This window comes from Perissodus microlepis, chromosome 22 (assembly GCF_051167445.1).
Source record: "Perissodus microlepis isolate ML-2025 ecotype Zambia chromosome 22, ASM5116744v1, whole genome shotgun sequence".
Taxonomy (NCBI): Eukaryota; Metazoa; Chordata; class Actinopteri; order Cichliformes; family Cichlidae; genus Perissodus; species Perissodus microlepis.
The window spans coordinates 6493607-6520198 of record NC_140481.1 but is presented as its reverse complement, the minus strand read 5'-3'; the positions used below and the strand labels follow the sequence as shown (position 1 = coordinate 6520198).

At 38.6% G+C, this 26592-nt stretch overlaps 1 protein-coding gene across 3 annotated transcripts in view; it reads left to right on the top strand.

The window, feature by feature from the left end:
- The window catches only part of ctdp1 (CTD (carboxy-terminal domain, RNA polymerase II, polypeptide A) phosphatase, subunit 1), an 88108-nt gene that overhangs the window by 38662 nt on the left and 22854 nt on the right, over positions 1-26592 (top strand). For 2 of the 3 annotated variants that reach the window (XM_084919106.1, XM_084919105.1), the window contains exon 12: positions 67-290. The exons of the other annotated variant lie outside the window; for it this stretch is intronic. In XM_084919106.1, coding sequence (XP_084775232.1) covers positions 67-290 — 224 coding nt within the window. The remainder of the gene's footprint in view (positions 1-66; positions 291-26592) is intronic. 3 annotated transcript variants of the gene reach the window in all.

The window sequence follows — 26592 nt, the reverse complement described above, 5'->3', positions numbered from 1 at the left end:
TTCATGCTGCTTTTAAAGAAGATAAAAATGTGCTCACAAAGCTCCTTTTAACAAAAAATATAATAGGTGGACGACATCTTAGGCGAGGAGAGCGACAACGAGAGTGAGGGCCGAGGGAAGGAGAAGCCAGGTAACGAGGAGATGGAGGATGAGGAGGAGCAGCAGCAACAACGCCAGCAGGCGAGAGCTGGACAGACAGCGGGAAGGAGACTCGGTCCTCAGGCGCTGAGCATCGATGACAGGCTTCAGACTCCATCCAATGTGGCCAGTCAGTGTCAAAGTGTGGCAAGGTGAGGCACAGAACTTTTTATCTCTTGCCGTTTAACTCCCCCCGCTGCAGCTTTTTGGGCCTCAAACACAGGCATCGTGGGATAGAGGGAAGTCATAAAGTTATTCTAAAGTTACAACCATCTACATGCCAGATATTTACTATTACTGCCCCCCGATGCTTGCACTCACTGTCAGTGATGCTCATCTTGCATAAACATGTCTAGGTGAGAAGTATGCTAAGCTTAAATTATAGTTTAACAAGTCCATAGGGGAATCTTGCAAAATGTACTGTATATTTTCAGGGTCTTATTTCTCCGATGACTATTATCATAACACACCACTTCATCCGCACTACTTTGCTGAAGCCAGACGGTCTGGTCCGTTGCCATGGAGACTAATTCCAAACAGACAGCAGGCGCTCGAAGAGTTCTGAACATATGAGAGTCTCTTATTGCTGAAAAACATGCCGAGTCGTCAGACTGCCAGCGTTTAATCTCACAGGACAAAGTATTTTGCTGTCTTTGGTACATTCAGAGTGTGGATTATTATGTGAAATTAAGCATTTCTCATTAAAATGCGCTGCAGTCTACAGAAGCATTCTGCCCAAAACAATTTTTTTTGATGTATGAAAAGCCTCTCCAAGAGATGGAAATGGCAAGCATGAATTAGACCCAGACAATCTGGTTCCAGACAAGAAAAAAAAATTGTAAAGGTTAAATAATACAGATATCAATCAATAATACAGATATTCCTGGATGTTACAACATGCACACATATTTTAGGATGGCAGAAAGTAATATAAAACTGCCACAGTTTAGTTTAGGGATGTTTTGGGGCTGTAAATAACCTCTGTCTAAGCATGCACCACATTTGCTAGTCCTCTAAAATAATAATACTACAGATATGAAAGTGGCATTTCATTCATCATGGAATTGTTTTATTTTTGGGATTAAATCCAACACTAAGCTGTATTTCTTTCTCTTCATTTGTGCTAGCATGGAGTGTGTGCATGTTAACTTGTGTAGCAAAATCCTGTATTTAGTTTGGTTAGCCAATTCATTTAATCGCCTCATTAGTTAAAGTTATAAATTTGTGCTAAGTTGTAGTTAGCTGATCGCTAGCAAAAGCATATCTGTGTACAAATTCTAACTGGCTTAAAGACTTTGCGAGCTATTGTGTATCATTTCAAATAGATCTGTAGCCCGCCAGCTAACATGCAGACAGTTAGCTGAAACATGTTTTGGGTATTTTTGATGATACTAAATTTTTTTTTGTTTTACATACTCAATTTTATATTTCCTTTAATGATGCATCTAATTAATATATTTTGAAATAAAATCAAAAATGCAGTAGATCACTAAAGTCGATCAGTATTCACAGTATGCCATTGCTGTGTTGTCCTAAACAAGCTAAAATTTGCAAATACAGTGTGTGGAGAGTGGCTGCAATGCACACCTGCAGTGGGGAAAATGTAAATGCATAATTTCTACATAGGAATATTGTGATAATGCACTGAGGGCTGAAACTGTGGGTTTTGTTTTTTTTTGTTTTTGTTTTTTTAAATTTATATATGGGTGTTGATCTGACTGCGAGGCTTGAGGTGCGTCCTCCTTTCATTTCAAATATTCGTATCCTTTTGCGTTCTGAATTTCAGGACTCCTGTCATTTGTTCTTTTGACTCAAATACAGCGTAGTGTTGTACTGCACCTGTTAGTGCATTTTACCTCTGCCACTCCATATGGTGCTTTTGTTGAGCATCTCTAGTACCTAATGCACCTAGCAATTGTATATAAGTATTAAATGTGTAGTAAAAATCCATGTACTTCAGGCCTAAATATTTGTTGTGTTGTATATTATAAAGAAAAGATCTGCTAAGCTAAACTCCAGCTTTGACGAGGTAGACGGAGAAACAAACTCCACAGCTTCCACCCTGAGCTCTTTAGATAATAGCACTAATATTTGACCGTTGCACCTTTTTCTCAAGACTTTGGTTTCCTTGTGTAATTCAGCGTTCAGCCTTACTGCTCTGACTGTCAGAGCTTAAAATTGAGTATTTTTCTATATTGCATTCACCCAGAAGCCTCTCCTTTTTTCTCCCTATGAATGGTTTTGGCTGTAGCTCAGTATTCATGGTTGCCCAGACATGTCAGTCCATCTGTCACCTGGTCTGACAACTTTGGTTGCCGCTAATGAGTGAAGCCTGAAACGCACTGTCCACAGTGTTGTTTACTGGTTGTTGAAAACCTTTCCAAGTCCACCTCCAGTCTGTGCGGTGGTGCAGAGGAGCAGCACATGATTAAACAGCCTGACACACAAGGGGAAGGGGTGTAAATTTGATTCTGAAAGCAGTGTGGACTGAAATTGGCTGGTAGGTGTTTGGTTCCTTCCATGAAAAGACACCAGCGACAGTCTAATAATATCACCCTGTGCTCACCACTGTGATGCTCTGACAACTGTTTCTGCTTGTAAAGAATATTCAGCTCACAGGTTTTTGCTGTATGAGGTTAAAATTGCACTCAGGAGCGTTGAATTCTTTTCTGTGCGTTTAACTTGACTGCCCACTGTTTCTCTCCAGTTTCCTCTGATATTTTACAAGTTAGCCTTTAGTTTTCATGTGTAAATAATAGTAAAGTACCACAAAGGGACCAGCATTGTTCTCATATACAAATCATTCACTGATTAAAACAGCACAGAACAACTGTGTCATGTGTTGATTTTAAATCTGAGCTACTGATATTTCTCCTTCTGTAGTTTTTTCATTTTCATTTTACTGTTTATAAACATTTATGATGAATTAATGCAAGAAATTAATTCGTGGCAGCTTCTGAGGGTGAAAACTGAAGCCAGCGTCTAAGTCCTGAGACATGCAGTTCTTTGACTGAACACTTGAGGCTTTCTCCAATAGTCGCGATATCTTTTGGTAAATTAACAAACTTAAAAGAAATAAAATTAATTTAGACTAAACAGAAAATTTAACTTTCACTAACAAAAACACAACAAGCCTTCATTAAGCTGTATCATCTAACCAGTCTGGTATCAGACCACGTTTACAGGTTATCTTTATATTTTAATAGAAACAGCTGGAAACGCGTTCGACTTTCACTCTACCTGTGCTCACCGTGTCGGTAGCGGCTCCGCGTCTTTGCTCTTCAAGGTGTGCAAACAGACTCTGTGTTTTTGTTTATAACTGGAGTCATGTGGGCTGAATGTTGTCAGACTTTTTATTCAAACGCTGCTCCTGAATACGTTTGTATTGCAGGTCTGTATTTTGCCTCAGTTGTGGTTGAAACGCTCATGTTTCCATAGTGACAGTTGCACGCTGCAGAGCCGTGCATTGAACGAAGCATCGGAGCACAGAATTAGTGTGGAGAATTTTTTATGATTGAATTATTTGAATTAGTCGATGAATCGTTGAAGCCCTACTGTTAACTAACATAAAGAGTGTGACACGGGAAATGGATGCTGACAGAGAACATAGTATTGCAGGGAGATGATGAATATGAAAAATAAGGCTTTAAATTCCCCATAAACCTGTTTAAAAATCATATAGATGTTAATAATCACTGTATGTGCAACTAGGTTTGTGCAAAGTTTTATTCAGATTAGTTCATTCGTGAAGGAGGAGATGGGATACATCCAGACATATACATACATACATACATAAATGCTACAGGTGCTACAATCATGATGGTAAGATTATTATTCTGCCTCCAATTAGTAGTTTGTAAGTTTGTAACATGTTTTTTTTTTCTATAAATCTAACAGAATAATAGTTCAGATTTGACAGTACATACGTTGAGTCTTTCTCTTAGCAGGTATTTATTTGCATGTGTAGTAGGAGGCCAAATAAAACACTTTGCATAACACCATTTCTAAAATGTCAAAGATGCAAAGCTGAGCCATTTACTAGAGAGGGGGGAAACATCCTCAGTATCCACCTCTGACTATCTACAAGACCCTGTTAATGTAATTTTCCTGTCTGACACAGAAAGGTATTTGACTTTATTGTTGCCCAGTGGGCCATTAGAGACAGTTTAACATTTCTAGAAGAATTCATATAGCGGCTTCCTGTTTTAGAACGGAGTAAGTGGGACCTCTGGTCCTCCGGGAGATGGCTTAATAGTTGCCATTCTGTCAGTCTCCATCCTGGCTCTTCCACTTCCTTGTATTTGGTACAAAACAGGCATACATCTGTTGCTAAGATACTGTAGTGATGCAAATGTCTCTGTTTTGTTCTTGCCATCATTCAGGATCTGCTTCAGCCTTTCTTGTTTCCATTTAAAGTGAAAACAACGCTGCTCTTATTACGGTTCTTTTCAAGCTTCCTGTTCACCAAATTTAGACAGCTAACTGCAGGTAAATAATAACGTCCTGCTTTTATCAGATTTTTTTTTTTAGAAATACACCCTGTAAAGCAGGGAATTTGCACCTACGGCACCAGCAATTTGTTTCTTAAGAAATAAAGCAGCACTTTTTGTTCTGAGGAGCAAAGCTGACAAAAACTATCTGAGAAAACGCAGTAGATTTATTCAGTTTTGCTGTTTAGTTGCACAAATCATTCCACTTGGATGATTAGATGCTCAGTCTTTTTAAAATGCACTGAAAGATGAACAGCTTGTAAGAATCTCCATTGGGCTGATTCGACTCCCTTGTTTGTTTGTTTGCTGATTTAAAGTGCTTTATTTTGGTGAATCAGCTGTGACTCTGTGCACATTCAGGGCAGCAAGTAATGTGGCACATGCAGGGGATCAGTTGAGATTCTGCTTTGTTGACTGTGCACACATTACATCACAGTGCATTTTATTGTCTAACTAACTGATGCAAATAGCAGAAAAACTGAAATACAGATGTGGATAAAGAAGAAGCAATAATGTAGAATCAACAATAGACCAGTGAGTTAGTGAAATAAGTTAAATTCACTTTTGTCTGTATACAATACAACAACACTCACCTCACGGCGCCTTATTGTAAGGTAAAGACTCTACAATAATCCAGAAAAAAACTGTACAATGAGCATTTGGTGACAGCCGTCTGCTGTGAGCGAATGTGGGTGAGGGGATATTTAACTTTTAGAAGCACAATAATAAATTTAGCAATGTAGCAAAGTAACGTATAAATATTGGAACTTGGTCACAAAAGTTGTTAAACCCAACAGCTTTATGGGTGTATATAATTCATATATGATTTAATACTGTGCTGTTAATTCACTGTAATTGTAGACGTGAGGCATGAGTGGAAAAGCAGAGCCGTGTTGGCCTTGGTGCATCTCTGCTCTCTCTGTGTGTGACAAAGGAGACACCAGGGAGCTGATTTCCTGCTTTATAGCCTGCACCAACAAGAAAGCATCAAATCACAGTTGACATCGGACACGTACAGCAACACAACGATCAGTCTTCCTCAATCTATAACTAATGGACGGATATAAGCTGTAGAGGTCAAACAGATCTTTTGTAACATTTGCCTTGTTCTTTTTTTCCTTCTTCTTTATGGGTTTGGAAATTGCTAACAGGAACAGTTGGCTAATAAGACTCATTAGCTAACTTATTAGTTGTAAAACCGAAAGAAATCCATTGTTAGAGTTGAAACAATCATGGTGCCGTAGTTGCTGAATTCACCTGCGACTGACCTGAACTTAAAAGTGAATAGTTTTTTGTTTTCTCACCATCTTTCTTCATGTTTTCAGCTACAATCAGGGATTTGTGTCTTGTGGAAATGGGCTTTAGAAGTTGAAGTTGGTATCTAGTTCAACTATTTATGTTTCCAGGCCACCACCTGTGTCTTTAATACAACTTATTTAACCACAAAATGTTCATGCTAACCCAAGTCCTACATGTCATTGTCTTTAAGGTAAATAAATAGAATTTTGACATTTAAGATGGATAATAATAATAAGGAATGATTGCTCACATCAGGAAGTAGGCTATGTACTGTTTCACATAAAGTGATCCAGATAAAGCACTCTTTTCAAATGTTGCGTTAAACAGCTAATAGTAAACATTAAGCTAAGTCTTTGTGCAGAAAATATCAGCTCTCAGATATCCGTCAGCTTCTGCCAAACAAAATTTTTTGAGTTTTACACAGAAGTTTCCACAAAAGTCTTTTCATTGTGTTCTGTTTACACTTTATAATTCTTCACATAGAAAGTTAGTAGAATTTAAAAGACAAGTTTAACTTCAAATCTCAGTAACCTTGGAAAGAGTTGACCATTTTTAATAAACAGTTAACAGGGTCGGGTTGAACAAGGACTCAATATTAGTAAGTATGCTGCAGCAAGAAGTGCAGGAATGACTAATGGATAATCTGGATGCCTTTCCTTTCAGAGAGTGTTCCTCTGGGTTGTTGCTGATGTGTTTTGAACAGTTTCATTACTGTCTCCTCTAATTAACTACAGAGCAAAAGGAAGAATTTACTCATCTTGTTCAGTCAAAATCACCCAAACCCCGTCTGTCTTAACTTTCTGTCACAAAATGAAATGTCTTTAATGTAAGAGTAAGAAAGCCTTTGAAGACAGAGGAAAAAATCCAGTGGGCTGGTGTTTTTCAGCCCTCCTGGGGATTTGTTGGTGTCATTAGCTGCTGGTCGGGATTGATGTGAAAGATTTTTGATGAGGAGAAACACTCTGACAGATTTAAGATTTAACAAGAAGGTTCGAGGTTTTGAGGGTCACTGCGGAAGAGGGATGAACCTGAATTTTTATGTATATATGTAACATGGCCGGTGTTTTTTGACTGACACATAGGTCAGTTTTTAACATCAAGGAAAAATATTCAGGTTGGTGACCTCAGTAAATAGATTTAAAAAAAGGAAAGCTATGCATCTTACCTTACCTTTTACCTTATGTTTAAATGTTATTTTGCTATATATTGTATTGTTGCTACTGTTATTGTACTATTGAAATGTGACCTTGAGGGTCTTAAAGGCGCCTATAAATAAAATGTATCATTATTAGTATTATTATTATTATTATGTGAATATATGTGCTAAAATAACATACTATTAATTGTAATATTATTTTTTTATAATATCGTATTATTAATTATTAATATTATTAATCATAAATATTTACAACAGAGTTTGTGCAACCCACAAAAAACAGTATGCCTATGGGCATCCCAGCCTTATATTTATGAGCGTTGTTTTTTTAATGATATGTTATGCAGATAGCCACGGTACAGAGTTTTGCGAAATATGCAAAACACCTGTTTGTCTTTTGACAGCAAGCGTTGTTGGTATCAACACTTATGAAGTGTAACAGAAACTCAGAGCTTGATCTGGGTTTTAATGGAGCTCTATGTGACACAATCTTGCCCTCTGCTGCTTTTCATTTTAGACTTGTGTCCATGTTGTGAGGTCAGCTTAGTGACTCATGTGGACATGTTGAGGTGATGTCATTAAAATAAAGGAATCTATGTCTGAAAAGTGGCTTGACAGTTGAAACCACAGTTTATATAGGATGTTTCATAAGAACTGCTGCTCATCATTGGCTCACATTGGTATTTTTCTTTTTTTTATTATAGCATATTGGCATGTCAACATCTTTCAGTTCAAAGCAGGGTTTCAGCAGGGTTGCACTGTTGACGTTTTTATTTGTGGAAAATGGAACATTGCTGCCAGGCTCATTGATTTGTTTCAGTGTTGATGTTTTGTCATTCAGACAAAGGCGAGCAAGATATTAATGTTCTGATTGGCTTCATTCAGACATGATGAGACATTTATTACTGACCTCACACTCAAGAATGATCGGTGTTTAGTCTTGTTTAAGACTGCTTTCTGTAGCCTCTTTAATACATATATGAGAGCACACGTGCACATGTTAGGCTGGGACTTACTGTAAAAGTATAACTGGTTAAACTCTGTGGGTTGGGTGCCCTGCATGGAGGTTTCTGTTTTTTTAGATGAAGACACAGGAGTGACAGATTTTTGCCAGATTGAACATGATGTAATGAGCCTTATTAATATGTATTTATTTTTATGTAAAGCAATACAAATGCTATCTAGTTTGACTTGTAAGTTTAATGAAGCCAGCTTTTAAACCAAAATAGTCTTGCAGTCTCTTTGGTTTGTTAATTTGCTATCAGGTGAAAGAACTGCTTTCTGCTGGGGCTGGTCTCAGCTGATATTCTTTACATATGTCATCTGTCAGGTCATTATTTCAATTTACAGCAGTATTTCACACAGTAGTTTGCAATTTGCTTGGCTCCAAACCACCATGTTCTGCACTCACTGCTGACAGTATTGGATGGTGATAAAGATGTATCTGTGAAAATTGGTCTTAGGCTTTAAAATAAATGTGGGTTAATACTGCTCTTTTTCCTTTTTTTATTCATTGATAAATTGACCAGAATTTAATAAGAAAGGAGGCTATAGAGGCAGAAACAGCAGCTGTAACATGCTTATTTCTCTGAATGGGTTGTTCAGCAGGGGGTGGTTCAGTGGTTAGCACTGTTGCCTCACAGCAAGAAGCTCCTGAGTTCAATTCCAACATCAGGCCGGGGTCTTTCTGTGTGGAGTTTGCATGTTCTCCCTGTGTTTGCGTGGGTTCTCTCCGGGTACTCCGGCTTCCTCCCATAGTCCAAAGCGGATAAGCGGATGGATGGATGGGCTGTTCAGCATTATTAAAAACATTTAAGTTCTAGAGAGCACTTTTAAGCTTCCACAGCATCTTTGGCCAAATGTAACACTTGAAAAGAACAAGTCGTTTTGACTTTTAAACGTTCTTTTTGTCGGTGAGTGTTGTCCAGTGGTCAAATTACAGAGCTTCTCCTGGTAATAGCTTCCTGAAATAAAAAAAACAAACAAAAAACCCTACTGCCTTTTATCTTCATACCCTCATATGCTGTTCATGTTACCGGCCTAGTTCAAATATACAGTAATTCCTATCCTGTAATATAGTAATTATAGTACAGACTCATTATCTGTGACAGTTCTAATCCTGTAAGCTGTTTGACACACTTTCTCTCTGCTTCATCTACGGTAAACATGCAGGAAACACTGAACTCCTTTCCTGTCAACATAAAAGATTTCCTCTGTTACAGTAAAACATGTTAGAGGAGGCTTCAGAAAGCCCTGCAGGTTTAAGTGGGCTGATGAGACACATATAGGGCTGACTGATGCTGTACAAACAAACTGTACAGCAGGGACCACTCATCACTCAGATAATTCTATAATTTATGCATCAGCTTTACCTCCTGTTCAGTGTAAAAAGTACTTTCCCATCATGACTCTTTTCAGTGTATTAGGAAGCTCTCGGGAGACTGCAGAGTTTGGGACTGTAGCCAAACAATAAATAGAGGTTTCCAGTTAAGGATTATTGTGTGGAAGTATTGGTGCCAAGTGACACACAGCTCAGGGACTTACTTCCAACTACAGCTGCGATTTTACTACCAAGATTAACATTAACATTTAATTTATTATACAATAAATACTTAAGAGTCAACAGAATCCATGGGGTACTGTCTTTTCTCTGATAAGCCCATCTTTATTTACATTCTGATATTACCTGACCAGACCAAAGACCATATTCAGGCAATTTTTCACACTCTGCCAAGAGATAATTACATCTGAAATTACCCTTTCCTTACCTCAAAATAACCATTTTCAACCAACGTGCTTCTCTTCCTGTGATTTTCATCCTTTCATTTTAGAATAAATGTGTGAGGATTTTTTCTTTTTCCTTGTTCTTTTTATAGGGACAAATTGGCATTGGTGTGAATTGAATAAAAAATGAAAAAAACGAAGGGACGTGAATGGCAACATGTCTCAGAAGGTCAACAGCTGAATAAAACTGAAGCTTTAAATTGCAATCTGTAAGCAACGTTGTAATGTCAGCAGCTCAGTAACATACGTTCCAGTTTTCAGTCAACCTGCTGCTAATTGAACTAGCTAGGATACGTAATTATTGCATGTTTTGATTAGTAACCAGTAAACGGGAATTGATTGATCATAAAGGTTTATACTTGTATATATTTATTACTTAAGTTTTATTTTTAAAATTACATGTTTATGGTTTGAAGTTGTTCAAAATGAGAAAACGTTGCTCTAAAACATGTTGACATGGCAATGAAAATAAACAATAATCAAAATTGATCTCGCAAACTAAAAGACTAAAACTTCTTGTTACTTCATTAGCCTCAGTGTTCTCAGATCATTCTTTACATCAGGGGTTGGCAACCCTAGGCACGCGTGCCACAGTTGGCACGCGAAGGGTTAACTGATGGCACGGCCATAGCTGGACATACCGGGCATTTGCTCGGTGGCCCGATGATTTTTATTATTTTTTTTGTAATGGTATAAACAATGAAAGGTGTTGGATTGGCCAGATGCTGGCCGGTGTGTAAAAATAACTCAGTTGTTTGGTGGTGGCATCGCGGAGCTTCCACAGATTCAGTAACATTAACAAGTGGTGGAGGCCAGCACGTGGATGAGGGAGATCGGAGGCAGGACGAGGAGAGACCCGAGGCGGCCGCCGGTCCAAGCGTCAGGTGAACTGAACTTCAGGTAAGAAGTTATGACCTGCAGTCTATCTGGGTCAGATATAAACCAAGTTTAGGTGGAGTTTATTTTCGTTGTGCTGACTTTTTACAGTCCGTTACAATAACTCGTACTGCGTACTAGCTAGCATGACGGAGTTTCTATACAGCTGGGTGGGTGCTTTGATGTTACTGATAGTGAACTTTATTTTATTCATTAGGTTAGTTAGTAGAGTTGCCAACCGTCCCGTAAAAAGACGGAATCCTCCCACATTCAGAGAAATTATTATGCGTTTCGTGTTGAGCTGAGAGGGGACGCAATTTGTCCCGGACTTCAGCTAGAATGAAAAAAGACACAAAGGTGGATTTATTCTGTCGTTACGCTGCACAGCTGCCTCTTCTTCTCTCATTCTCTCCCCTCTCTCTCCTGTTTCTACTTTAATCATGAAACTGATCAATAATCAGCTGATCGGCTTTTCTCTCTTGTTTGTTTATCGCCCACTTTGCGCCAGAAAGAGGAAACCAGCGGATGTCGCACTAAACAACAGCAGTACGTTTAAGCTTGATCAGCTGTTGTTAGAATTTATTTAATATTAATTTCTAGTATCAGCTGATGTTTGCTGGAGCCACAGCTGTAAAAGCTGCTGGTCATGATATCGGTTTGTATATCTGGTGAGAGGGAAACATGAAGATGAAACCAGGAGATGTCCTTACTGAATCATCAGAGCTGAACAGGTGATGGAGAAACAGGTTTACCTTTTAGGTGACATGAATGAGTTGAAGGGAAGTTATGAACTGTTTCTGAGAGACAAATAACACCAATATCATTTTCTAAGTAGCTGACAGCTGGTAACTGTGCAGGGGTGGATCTAGCAAAGTTTTGCCAGGGGGGCAGGTAGGGCATTAACAGGGAAAGGGGGGCACAAAGAAATACTTTCTTATTTTCATTTAAAATGTCTGGCTGTTATTAAATAATTATCTGAACCAAAGTTTTTATCTGATGTAAAATGTATAGAAATCATACATATACCAACAAGACTGTACATCACTGTCACAACAGTGTTTGTTTTCATTCCAAGGCTTTATGGCTTTAATACCTGGTGGGCCGGTCTTTAGTCAAGCCGGGCTGGTTTTTTTGTCCCAGTCCAGCCCTGGGCACGACACACAGTGAATTAATCTGAGAAGGTGCATCAAAAAATAAATGGCCGCACCAGCGGTGCACATCGCAAATCAGCTCGCATAGACACATTAGTTGTGCCTCTTCTTAATGATGGTATCTTAACTAACAACCCCAAGTACCAGATTCAACTTGTAATTGGCTAAAAATAACTTAGCCTACTGGTAAGAGGGACTTTGTTAGCTTTCCACATTCCGACACTTCAAAAGCTTCAGGAGCTTTTCGCTCAGCACAGCATCAGCACCACGGAGATACACGGACACATCCGTAGACTCGAGACACAATGCATTTTTGGGACTTTCAGGTGTATGGACCAATGTTTTATTTTCTGATCAAACCAGAAATCTTTAATGAGCAGCTGGATTTGTCTCGCATTAACTGGCTGAGTTAATGCCAGTTAATGCAACATCGAAGCAGCTGGAATCCACAGCTGTGCGTGTTCATGGAGCTTGCATTTTCACCTGCTGGAAATGCTTCAGAACATTGCAGAGGCCTTATTGACAGTATTTGGCTCTACATATCTGTGTGAGCAGATTTTCTCTCACATGAGTGTCCTCAGGTAGCCATCTGAATGCTGGACACTCGGAGACCTGTGTCTCTGAGTGGGGGACCAGAAATCATATTAACATGTGTGACTCTGTATTAACAAACATGCCATATTGGCTCAGTTTATTTTTCTTATCATTCTTATGAGGAGACCATAAATAGCATTTGTATTTTCTGTTGTACAGTCCATTTGCTGTTATGGAGTTCTTGTTATGGATAAAAAGTGTCTTTTTTTGGTTCAAAAAAGCTGATAACTTTTCGCTGATCGCTGCCAACATCTGCAAACAAATATAATTCTATAAAGTGGTTCTATATAGTGTGTAACTATTAATATAGAGCGTTATTAAATTTATTGCTAATGCAATCATATGGCACACTGACCTCTGAGGAAATTTTAAATGGCACTCGCCATCAGAAAGGTTGCCTACCCCTGCTTTACATAAAAGCACCCAGTTGTCTTGCAAAGAATGTGTAGGATTAGTGAAATCACACACATTCAAAGATACTGGTAGTTATTGTTTCAAATGCCTATTTCATGAAAACCAGGCTAAGGGAGTATGAAAGGGATTATCTGGATGCTGAAATGATTGTTAAAATACATTAGGCCAATAATAATTGACCTGTGCTACATTTGTCCATCTAGGCAACACATATTTCTGCATAAGAGATACATGAGACACCCTTTAAATGAGCAAATTTCATGCTTAGAACATGGAAATGCAGCCAAAATGGACCATACAATGGCCTCAGTGAACACATCAGCACGTAAAAGGGAGCTACTTCAACAACTTCCAACAAAACGCAGTACTTCCACAGCAAAATATGCAAGAAAACCAGTAGCTAAACTGAAAATCTCAACCCAAGATGCAACATCCTAGCTTTAAAATATTTTTCACTTTTATTTAGTGCTGTCAGCGTTGATCTCGTTAAAATGACGTTAACGTAACTGCATTAATGCGGCAAATCTCCATTAACGAGTTACCACGGATTGCCCCGTGGATGGGGCTGCACCACGTTAGTGCCGTTAGCTCACTAACGTCATTTTAATGACATTAATGCTGACAGTACAAGTTTTATTATCTTTAAGCTTAGGTTGTACTCCATTGTGGACATAGACAGCTGGAGACTGGGAGGCTGAGTCATTCCTACTTCTTTGAAGTCTGGTAGTTTGTGCATTCTTGTGCATTCATTCATCTTGTGGGTTTACATTTTTTCAATTTTTTCCCATTGAAGTTATGCTTAGCTAGCTATTTGTAGTTTTTTGTATGTTTGGAAATTTCTGTTACTGGATAACTTTCACCTGTGAAGAAAAGTTGTGTTTATCTTCGGGAATTTGTGGACTAAGAACCACGCGTCACATTTTATTCTTCCGCCTGCACCTGTATTGGCGAAAAAATCCATTAGCTTCCACACTGTATCATTTTGAATAAAATAAATGTAGGTGAGAGCTTGGAGACAGGTAATCGAAATGCCATTTAAGTAAAGTGCTAATGGAGCTGGATTGAAGTCATCAACATTATAGATGTCAGATGTCAGAAACAAACTATACTGTGACATGTCAGGGACGGTTTTTTTTTTCTTTTTCAAATTTCGAATGCCTCCATTAATTAATGTCTTTCAAGCTGTCACCATTAGCTTTTTCATTCCAGCATCATCTGCTGAACTGATTACATCACATCTTTGTCTGTCATATCTTTTAGCACAATTAGACCCCTTCACTTTGCAGACATGTGTGCTGTTATCAGGACTTCTCACTTTTAATTTCCTGTCTCTGTAGGTGATACACATTCATTCAGACAGCCCATGTCTCCGTTTTCCTGCGCCACATATCTCTGGAGTGTATTTGTTTTCCTAACAAAAATGAAAGCGTGGAACTTGTCAGCTTGAGCGAGCATGTTATTATAACATCGCCAGAACAGAGGTGATGGACGAAGCAAATGAGTTGTAAAGCTTTCCATTCAGGGTTGTCGGACTGCAAAGTGTGAAATTTGAAATGTGTTTCATCTTCTTGGAGCTTCTGTGTTGGATGTTTTTTTTTTTTTGTTTGTTTTTTTTTTTTTTTGAACCGCTGTTTCCCATTGTGGCCAGATTAGATCATGTCCCACCATCTGTTTATGTATGACCCATATAGTGCTGTCCCATGGTTTGCTGATAAACTGCTGAGCCTTTAACAGAAGATGGGAAAACAAGTGAAGGGTCCATTTCTTATACAACTTGACCTGGTGGTTGTACTGAGATTGTACAAAGTAATTTTACTGCGAATGTCAGGCTGTGAGGTAAAACAACGTCGATGAAGTTCTGGTCACGAAAAACAAGATTATTAACACATCCTCTACCAGTGCGACTGAAATAAAAAGACCTTTAAACTGAAATAAGTGTTGCAGTCTTGCACGAAATCTTAGTATGGACAATCCATCAAAGAGCCAGTATAAAGAGATAGACAACAACACTCGATCTATATCTAGCGCCAGTTTAGAATTGCTTGCTAGGTTAACAAGCATCTTCAGAAGAGAGCAGTAGTACTTGGAAAATAAAATACATGGTTATAGAATTACCATTGCATTCAGCTTTTTATTCAACGAGCCTTCCCTTTAGCTACAAGTCTTCCTATTTAATGTATTGCAGTACTTTTCTTACACTCTTCATCAGGTTTATCTGGCCTCTATGGTTTTGCAGCTTTATTAACATTTGTGTTGGGAGTGTTCTAAATCATCAGATTCTTTCTACAATGCACTCCAATTCAAGTGATAAAACATTTTGCCTTGGTTCCACAATGGCTTCCACATAAAGTTAATCAGGAATCAGTAAAGTAATCAATAAATAACCTGACCTACAAGCAAAATGGACAATGACATTAATGTCAATTAAATCCCATCAATATCCATTCCGGTCTTGGAACAATGGAGAACAAGAGCCTTAAACTATCATTTCAAAGGGAACATGCATACCCACACCCATACACACTCATTAAAATGTGCTAAGAAATGTTCTATTCTATGTCCAAGTAGATAATGGAAGACAATGACCCCTCCACACACAGGAGTCCCTCAGCTGAGTCTAAAGATTGGTCTTTTGAAATTTCCTGAGGAGACAGGAGTGATTAAATGGTGCCCTCTCATTAATCAAAGGATAGATGTGCAGCAGAGCCTGAAGTCATGGCTTTCTTCTCACTGTGCCCACTGTGTGATATCAAAGAGGTGCTACAATCTGAGAGCCGATTAAACATGAATGAAACTCAGTGCTGCAAAATGCCCCGGACCTACCAAGAAGTTCAAGCTCATTTTGTTCTCTCTCATTGTGACTATCCTGCCTTACTCATTTTGAACTGAGTGACTTCAGTGTTTAATGAATGCACTACTAAATCTTAAATTATGACGCCTCATGGCGTCACCTTGCTATTTACCATTATCCTCAGTTAAAGTTGAAAGATTTAGGGTAAGCCATCAGGGATATCCTCTAGTAGTGTTTCATCTCAATCTGTGAATAGCTCAATGTTGAGAGCAGCCTTTTATTGTGAATTACCTTTAGGCTGTTAAACAAGTCTTTTTGAAGGCTACTGATAATAAAGCGAGTCTTTTTCTCTTTACTTACAAAGACAGCTCCATGCAATTTGCTTCTTTTTGCAGTATTTCCCTCTTCATTATCTTCTGCTGCCGTGATGACCTAGATTCCCCTTAGGAATTTTTAATTTGACCTAAAACATTTTCTCAAATTCTTCTGTATTGAATTAGGAAATCACGAATAAAGTTTGATTGTGCTTGACACAAATCCCCTTGTGTTATGTTTGATTTGTAAGCTGCTGAAAGTGCTGGGAAATGCCAAAAGTCTCTTGAGTTTTAGTTTAAGAGAATAATTCTACCAGCTTATTTAATTGTTGTTATCTAAATTGTGATTCCTTTAAAATATAAAATTAGAAACCAATTGATCTCTAGTTTTGTATACAAGTTCTACTGAGGATTACCATAATTCACAGGTTTCATATGAACTCGTGCAACTATGTTGCATAAGCTTTTTTGCTAATTTATTACAAAAAATCTCTAAATCAGGTCAATAATTTTGGCTACTTACACTTACCTCACTTTTGCTGAATTGAGTCTTTTGATGCTTCCAGCAGAAAAACAAGAAGTAAATGTTAAAAAAATAATAATAATTAGCACAATCTCCAAACAATATTAATAAACTGATAATCAACGGAAGAGTCAACACGCTAGCTTGACAACTTAGCTTTCATATAGGTTTGATACAGTCAGGTTAGCTTAACCAGAAGTTCCAGTTCAGAGATTAAAATATTAATAATGTACGCTTAAAACCTTAATCTTAAATAAAATACAGAACCACAATATCAGATTTTCACAACACAGTTATCATGACCATTATTACAGCAACTTTAAAAAAAGGACACTCGGACTTTTCCAGCTAACCTTTTCAGTGTCAGTAGAGCGAATTGCTCTTGTTTGTTTTCTCTTCCTCTGTAATTTTGGTTGTCACTAGTAACTATACACTGTGTCACTGCAATCCTTTATGAAAGGTGTTCGTTGTGTGTTACTGCAGGCAGTAACTAGCATTAAGGTTTAATATTGGCACATATGTTGTAGTGTCAGCTAGGGATGCACCGATACTGGTATCGGGGCCGATACTATAAAATGTGTGTGTACTCATACTCGTAAAAGTTAACCGATACCATGAACCGATACTAACTTATTTAATTAATCAGAGGGTGGCTTGTCATTTCTGTTGTAGTTTTTTAGATTGGCCACTAGGGGAACATCCCGCGCTAAACAGGCACAGGGTTAGGCGAGTGAGACTGGCGGCTCCAGATAAAAAAGAGAAACTGGAGGCTGCTGTAGTTAGGCTAAACAAAATGTCAGCAGTGTGGACTGGAACAGCCAACTTTAACTCAGGTTTTGGAAAAGCGATGAAAAATGTCAAGAGAAAATCCACTGGCAGTTAAAATAACAGAGACTCTGACTCATTTTATCGCTTCGGATGACCAGCCAATGCCGGTCGTGGAAAACATAGGATTGCACCGTCTTCTCAGCATACTCGAGCTGCGATATGAAATTCCCAACCGCCCATACATCAGGGAGATAATGGTGCCAAAACTTTCTGAAGAGGTAAAGACAATCAGTGTGTGCGCAATGTCAGTCCTTGGTTTAACGGCACAGTGGACTGATGATCCACGGGCAGATGAGGAGTTTGTTCGTCAATGCCAAATACTTTCGTTATTTTGTTTGTTTGTTTACAATATGGACACTCTGCAATAATTTAAAAGTTTATTTTATTCTCAAACCTAATTTGTATTTATTTTATTCCAAACAGAAGTGTTTATTTATTATTCTGAAAGCTCGAGACAGTGCCAATAGTTCAGTGATATTTTGTTAAATTACAGTGTGGAGACTCTGCAATAATTTGACAGAAGTGCTTATTTTTCAATAGAAATTTTTTTGTGGTCATTTTTATTAAGATTTTATTTTTTTATCGGCAGAGAATAAAATAAAACCTGTCTTCCGATTCATTGCATTTGTGTGTGTGTGTGTGTGTGTGTGTGTGTGTGTGTGTGTGTGGTAGAAGTATCGGTTTTTGTACTCTGTATCGGCAAGTACTCAGATCCAAGTATCCGTATCGTATCGGTTTGAAAAAATTGGTATCGTTGCATCCCTAGTGTTAGCTAACTTAATACTAACATTCAAGAGATTCAAAGAGATTCAAAGTGTTTATTGTCATGTGTACAGAAGAAATAGCAATTCTCTGTGCAATGAAATTCTTCCTTTGCTGTTCATACACAAATCCCAAGTTAGGTAGGTTTGAAGGAACAAGATAAATAAGGATAAAAATAATGAAAGATATTAAGATAAATAAAGATAAAAAAAAAAAAAAACAAGGATAAAAATAATGAAAGATAAATAAATAAGTACAAAAATAAGTAAGTGAAGACAAGTGAGGTATGAAGATGTCGATGTAAATGGATGTACAAAAGAGCTTAATGTGCAAAATGAACTTAGTGTGCAAAGTGTCCTGATGTGCAAATTGCAGTTGAGGTAGGTCAGCTGTTCAGGAGTCTGATAGCAGTGGGGAAGAAATCAGTATTTAATTTTGTCAGATATAGCAGTGACAGTACAATCTTCCTTTTTCATAGCTAAGTCACAGACCACATGCTTCCAGGATTTTTCACAGCTTTCACAATACAAACAGAAGTATTTAAATGATAGTTTATAAGTTCTGCATGTGAAATAATTATCCTTATGTAAGAGTTCACTCACTGAACTCAGCTGAAGTAAGCAAGTTAATTATTCAGGTGACATGGCAGCTACCATGCTTGAATATTCTTCACTTTGGTCGTTGCTGTACACGTAAACATTAATATTTCATTCTCGTGTAAGTTTCTGCTGTAAAATAAATAAGCTAATATCGAGTGTTTTTGCTGAGACCACATTTCAGTATTGCAATGTGGTGCCACTGCATGTGGAGGGTGGGGAGGCGGCTGCTGTTAAGTGATATGTTGTTTGCGAGCAGCAGGCACCCTGGGAAATGTTTCACATAATGGTGCATGTCCCCCTTTTCTTAGTGGATGATTCTGATGCCACAGCAATAAACCTGAGGCACGTTGTTGAAATGGGTTTATCAAATGGGCCGCTGATGTTAAAGTAAAGGGCATGCTGCACAGTATGGGATGTATTGTGCCTCGGGGAACTGAAACGGATTTTTGTGCAGTGTTACTTACTGTAATCTTTGTGCTGACTTTGTGCTGTTGCAGGTGAATAAAGCCTACACATCATTTTTTAACATAAAGGATTTCCTTATGCATTCTCAAGTATTCATGGAGCGTCTTATGGCCTGGCCTGCTCTCTCAGGCACTGTTATATGTTTTTAAATTAAAAGTCTAACATATAGACACTAATCTGTCTGGAAATAGGTTTCATTATCTGACATTTTAGTTTAATATCAACACTAGAAGCTTTTTTGTAATGTTATGTACATTATTTAAGATAACATAGATAACGTATTCATAGCAGGCCATACAGGCATAAAGTATTTCTGACACTGGAGACAAAGTAGCAGTCATTAAAGAAATGTGTTGTAAGCCAAAAACACTGCTTAGAAGTCTTTAATGCCAGATCTACACTGAATATAGGGCTGGGCTATATCATACCATTCACGGTAATACTGGTGTAATGTTAGGCAATGATGATAAAATGAAATATCACGATAGAATATGGGTAAAACGCGCATGCCCACTGCCTTTGTTTTTATACGCACATGTCGGAAAAAGCATGGCGGCGACGGAGAATGAGAAGGGCGAAAGAAACAGATGAACCAGAATTGGTTTGTAAACATAATATTACCGTATTGTGTGTGTATAACCTCTTTTTAAGTTTAGTGGATATTATACATGGTTATGCTGAGGATATGTCGGCCAGTTTCCACTGGAAATGCCTGCTGGTTAAACTGTCAGCAAGGAATTTGCATTTGCACTGTTACATTTTTATATAGCTTTAATGCATATAAAAAACAGCTGCTTGTTTAAGTGAAAATACATTGATGGGTTTTTTTGCACTAATATATTTTCAAATATATATCCTGATAAATATTTTTGGCCATATTGCCCTGCCCTAATATATAGCATCATCAGCACATTTGCACAGCACTACTTGTACTTGTATCTACTACCCGTATAGAAATCTGAATTGATTAAAAAGTCATACATCTGTTCCATCCGACACTTATGAGAGGGACAACAAGTGATGTGTCCTTGTTGTTATAGACTGTATATACTAATTTATACTGTAATAGCTCTGGAAAGATGTTCATTAATTCAACACACAGCAATGCCTACAAATTCTGGATTTGACCTTACATACATTTTCTACAAGAGTATAATGGATTCATATAGCAGCAGAAAAAACAACTCTCAAACTGTACATTAACAGCACAAGTGTGAATGTGATAAAATTGCTGCCACATTTAAAAATGTGGTTTGTAATCTAGTAGCTCCATCTCCTTGCTGATTCTTCTTCAGGCCTCAGGCACAAAATTCTAGCTTTACCTTTCAGCAATAGACACCAGGAAGGTTAGCAGTTAAAAACAGTGAATCAATGCCCATCTGGTCTATTCTTATAAAGCAGCAATCTGTTTATCGGTCCAATGGAGCTTGTCTTTTGGTTTTGGTTTTTTTAATATATGTTCTGTCAGTTTAGTGGTCCGCCTTAAGAATTCAGCTCAAAGTGCAGTTGTTGAAAATGATTAGTTGGGTACTTTATGGTTTTGTTATGCTTCAGTTAAGAGGTATATGTGATGTTAATCTCTGTTAATGTCTTTGAGTCCCATTGAAAGACGTCATGGTCGATGTAAATCTCTATAGATTGTAGATGTAGTGCACCTGTGTAGAAGTTTACATTCCAGTAGCTTGTAAGGTAAGATAGTGTTGTTGTCAGTTCCTCAGCAGCACTATCACACGGTACTGGTTGTGCATCCTGATCAGTTAACAGTGTATTAGCACAATATCCAAATTGATATTTAAAGCATAGTTGTTCAGACCAGTTTTTTTGTTGTTGTTGTTTTAATATAAAAGTCACCTCATAAGCAATGTAGTGGTTTTGTTTGGAACAAGTGAGTGTTTAAAGATAATGATGAGAGCCATTTGGAAAATATCACCCAACCTGTGATATACACAATATTCAAGGGGACACAAAGCACCTCTGGTAGCTTTTGAAGCTATTAAAGAATCAGAATCTGATTTTTGTTTGTTTGTTTTCTCAAGCATGTCACACTACGGCAAATTTTCTTCCAGCTGTGGGGGTCTCTCTGGTGATACAATGAAACTGAAAGATTTAAAACATCAATGTGAAACAAGGAACTAAAGCATAGACTCAGCAAAGGATGTTGTTTAAGTTAAGCTGAGTTTCAGGCAGCGCACATGTCCCTCGAGCAAACATTGTAGCTAAACTTCACCACATTATGCAGACTTCAGATAAGCACATGCATGCGTTACTCATCCATCAACCCGTCTGCTTTGTTTCTGTCCAGTATGACTGATAAAAGTGTCAAACTGCATTCAGTGCTGTTAAAGGGTCGTAAAAGTTTGCAGTTAAATGTGGTGAGCACTGAAACCCAGGATATATTTGAGCACTTTAGTGGCATCATTGACAGACTTGCAGAAAACTGCAGTGCCATATATATAAATGCCTGTGTCTGAAAATACTGCAAGTCACGCAAATTTTACTATACAGATTGAATATACTTCCAGCTCTCAAAGATGGGTAAAGGGACTACATACTTCATTATAACTGGTGTAAAACGTGGGCCTTGGGATATATTACCGGCTGTGTAAAGCAGCACACCTTGATGAATTGGAGCCATGCTGTGAAAGGCTTTTTTCTGTTCTGTATCTAAATAGAATAATTATTCTCTCCCTCCAGTTCTGCTTCCCAGCATTCATTTGTCATCTCATGCTTGTATCATTGCTAAATTTCTTGGGATGGGTTTGTTTCCAGCATCAGCAGTTAGAGCCTGTTGTTCCTGGCACCTAAGATTCATTAGAGTAAAATTGTTTGTCAGGAGCATCAAGGAAATCATGCTGATTCCTGCAGACGTCATTGCTTTCTCACACGTTGCATGTAAGCGCACTAAAGGAGGAAACGCTAGCTGGCTGGCTGATGAATGTGTTTGTTAGTGTTCCCTGATGATGACGCCTTTTGTTGTGGCCCCAGTCCTTTAACTATTTGCCAAATCATAGTCCCATGGGAAACTGGAGAATCCCCAGTCTCAGCACTATTTTCAGATGTTCCTCATTCCAAGAGACGGCCGCTTCACTTTGTAGTCATCACTTTTTGTTCTTTCTTTGACAAAGTGCACATTTTCCTCCAGGGGAAAATGTTTTCCTTGTATGTTCTCTGACAGCTCTGGATATTCAGACTGCAAAACTCCAGCATGGTGATACTTTAGACCCGGGCTGAGGAAACTATCCCGGCTGATTACGTTGTTTTCTCATCTGATCATTTCAATTCAGGACCCAGGAAACCCATTTGTGAAGCTGTAAAGGGTTGTCTCGATCTAGTACCAGAACTCTTTGGAAAAAGTTTAGCTTCTATTTCAGAAATCATCCGAAATGACGTCAGTGAACTGGTTACAGCATCCCCGCGTCTGCCAACCCAGCCAGTCTGTGATGCTTTATGCAAAAGAGCCACAGGGGGAAGAGAGGCAAAAGATCTAACAGTCCAACTCGTCAGAGCTCTTTTTTGTTCTGTTTTTTGGAGGCAGTTTGTTTCCCTCTGGAGGATTTGTGGATTTCTGAGTAAATAAGCCAAACGTCTATAAGAGGACCTATAGGAATAGAATATTAATTTAGTTTAATCCAATCCAAATCCAAAGAGAGTTGTATTTTCTTTTACTTGATGGTTAAGACTAATGCTAATTATTTAACCATCCTTGACAAAAGCCTGGCGGTTGGTCGAATTGTTAGTTTTGCTTGTGAAGGTTCCCAACTGAATCTTTCAAATATGAAGCAAAGGTTCCTCAGTGATTCCTGTCTTACCTGCTGTAGCGTAAGCTGCACTGGAGCGCACCTTTATGAAAGCAACGGAGATAAAGTCGTCAGAAATCTTATGAATAATTCTTCAGATCTTTCTTTGATCATATGACATTTTCAGTCGACTTCAAGAGAATGTGATGAGGAGCACACAGAGGTAGTTCTTCAAATTATTTGACGGCAAACATGCTCTGTGACAGAGAGCCTGGAAAGGTGACTGGTGTCATGTTTTCAAAGTGTCTTCTGTTGAACTGTGATTGTAAGCAGTAGCATTAGCAGCCAGAGCCTGACGTTTTCTCATTAAAGCACATAAGGCTGTATCAAATTCTCCCAGTATGAGGAAGCGAGGTCCTTGATGATTGCATCATGAGGAAGTAATGATAAAGAAGAATCGAATAGTTGACTATGCAGTAACCTGTGAGAAGTATTTAGCATTCTAACAGACTTTCAAGTAAATGTTTATGTAAATTGCAAACTGTCTTGTTTCCACATCTCCCCTTCTCAGGCTTTGGTGCTTTTCCATGTCTTACATGATAAACTTTTAGGACGGTTTTAACTTTAAAAAAAAAGTGTTGTGGGGATTTTTCACTTTCTTCCAAATTTTCCTGAATTAATTAAGAAAATAATGAGTCAGCTACTACATTTACACCTACTAGATTTTACACAGGAGAAAATGTAATGACTCATCTAATAATATTCCTTGGATGAGGACGTTGAGGAAACAAGAAAAACTGCCTCTGGAGCTGGGTGTAGGAGGGTCTGTAACAAAACAACTCAGAGAAGCTAAGAGGCATAGGATGGAAAGTGGGGCAAAACCCATAGGGGCCCAGCTTTATAAGAATAAACCAGATCAGCCAAGGACGAAGCAAGATAACTGAAACCCAGGTGAATAGAATAAAGATTGGAAAGCTGCTGGAAAGCTGCATCCTAACTTGCGATGTACACAGATACCCTTCCCAACGCTAAACCACAACCTTCCACTCCATTCAAGTCATTACGGGTTGTGTCGACCCGATGTGTAGTTACATTTCTCGGGAGGTGCACTTCAGGTTACGGCACTGGGCTAACAGCAGTTTCTGGTTACGACAGAAATTTCTCTTACAAGTCTAAATCAGGCATAAGTCAGCTACGCAAGAAACTGAAACTAAACAAGGTAAAAGAACGAGGAACCAAACAGGGCGTCAAGGAGGTGAATAAAAACAAAACAAAGCGCCAGATAGAGGCGTTCAGGAAGAACAAGACTTGATGGAAGAGCTCATGAAGAGAGGAGAAGAATGAGATCCTGCTCTAGTTAAACTAGCGTGAGTTCAGTGACTCAGACTTGTTAATGTATTGTCAGCAGTTCTACGGAGCGACTTCAGTTGTATCTTCAGTGCTTCTGCCAATTAGCACTAAATGTTGATCGTAGCAATATGTGAAAATGTGAACTAAATCTTGATGTTTAAAAGAACTGTATTGAGGTTAAGAGAACTGCACTTCCTGAAAAGTCAGCACACAATGGAAACATATCAGTGTTGTGAGACACACTCGCTCTCCTCACACTGTCACTAATGGCTTGTTTGTTTGCAGTGAACCCTGACCACCCACCAGAACCCAAATTTCCCTAATTGAATAATAGTTGCTTTCACATAGCTCAAGTTCTCCGGTGTCAGCTTATTCGTCAGCAAACAGTTTGTGCAGCTACTTGGAGTTAGCACACTTGACATTCATCACCTCATCAGATCGCAAAGAAACCACCCCCTCGCAGCTTGGCTAATATGACTTTGGTTGATTTTTGTTGTGGCTTCTACATAAGTGGCACTTAAAAAAACAGATTAACTGATTTGCTAGTCAAGCACAAACACACACACGCTCACTGTGTTAGCTTATAATGCATTCATGTTGTGTAAAGCTGCCCTGGCTTGTTAAAACACCCAGCCTTGCTCAGTAATAGGATGGTTATATAACATGATATGCAGGGTTTAGATTACTAACATCTAAAAGTAAATATTCATAACCGAATAACAGCCTACTGATTAATGGGGAAGCAATCTTTAAACGTCCTGCCGCAGCTGCTGTGTTTGGATGAAATAAACGTGTAGAACCACTGAAAACCTGATTACTTAAATCCCCCTGCATGCTCTGTCCTCTGTTTTGCAAACAGCAGAAACAGAAGCAACACAGTGAGGCTGGCTGGTCTCATCAGCATTTACCTCCTTTTGTTCAGTGTGTGCTTTGACAGAGATGAAAGGGAAAAGTAAAAATATAGCCCATCTTGGCGTACTGTGAATTGGAACTCGCTGGTCTCGCTTTCTTCCTCTCGCTCTGTCTTGCCTTGCTCTCTCGTCTCGCTCCCTGCTACCTTTCTTTTTTGTTCTTCTGCAGGCGATAGTTCTGTGTGGAGCTGGCTATCTACTCTGGCACTCTGCCCTTTTTCTGGGGATTAAGAAAAGGCCTTGCATATAGACTACACATCAAATTTCTGTCCTCTTGCCACTGCGTTTTATCATTCAGTGTGAAATCTCAATTCCTTCACTGCGCCGTTATGTAATTATTACCCATCTTAATCATTTCTGGCTTAATCTTGTTGTTTGAGGGCATCGTGTTTCAAGACGAGAGCCGTTATGTCTTCAGTGTGTCACAACATGCGCACATGCATCACATGCTATACATTCAGTCCTTTGTATTGTGTGATACATTAGTAAAAGATGCCATTTCCAAAGGTTAGATAGTCTTCAAGCTGTGACTCCACCATTTAAATTGACAGTTCATGCAGATAAACATCGAAATCTCCTGCAAGTTACTAAGGGAGATGAAAGCCCACCAGCTGAGCTATGCAGCTGATATGCATCTTTTCCTTGCCGTCTGTGCCTGAATGTGTTTTGGCTTCCATACAAAAACTAATCATAAGTGAATTAGTCTGCCCGAGAAGAGCACCAAATGTATTAATTTATGATTTTCTTCTATCTAATCTTGTAGTGCTGTTTTACCTCCTGGGAAAAACACGAGTTGCCTTCTCATTTTGATGGAGGCCTTTGTTACTCTGGGTCAAGAGAAGCATAGCCGCCTGCTTTTTAGAATCTATTTTTCAGAGTAAATTGTTTTTTATTTGTTTATATTCATCCAAGTCTATTTTATCATCTTAAATCAAACATTGTTTCCACTCTAGTCTTGCAGTTTTCATTTGTTTACCCCTGTAACCTGTGGCGCCATGGAAACCACTACAAAGATACCTTGTTGCATCTGTTTCTATGTTTCTATGTGAAAAAGAGTTTACACAAGTACACCCTTACTGCTTCCATAGGCGTTAATGGGGCAAGTAGCAGCCAAGTGCTGTTAATCAAATGCACTTCATTAAGTACTAATTACAAGTGTGAGTGCCTCTGTGAAAGCAGAAGATTTGGTGATTTGCTTGTGTGGAGCATTCAGGTGCGTGTTAATATAATAACGCCACAGTACTCCCACGAAACGAGTGAGTTTGCAAAATCACATTGAACTCACTGATGAAGGACTGAACAAGTGCGGCTTGTTTGGAAGGAGAAAGCTGCCTTCTATCTAAAGAGCATGGCAGCACAGCGTAGGTTTTCTAAACCGTCCACAAGACTTGTGGAAAGCCTGTCTGTCTC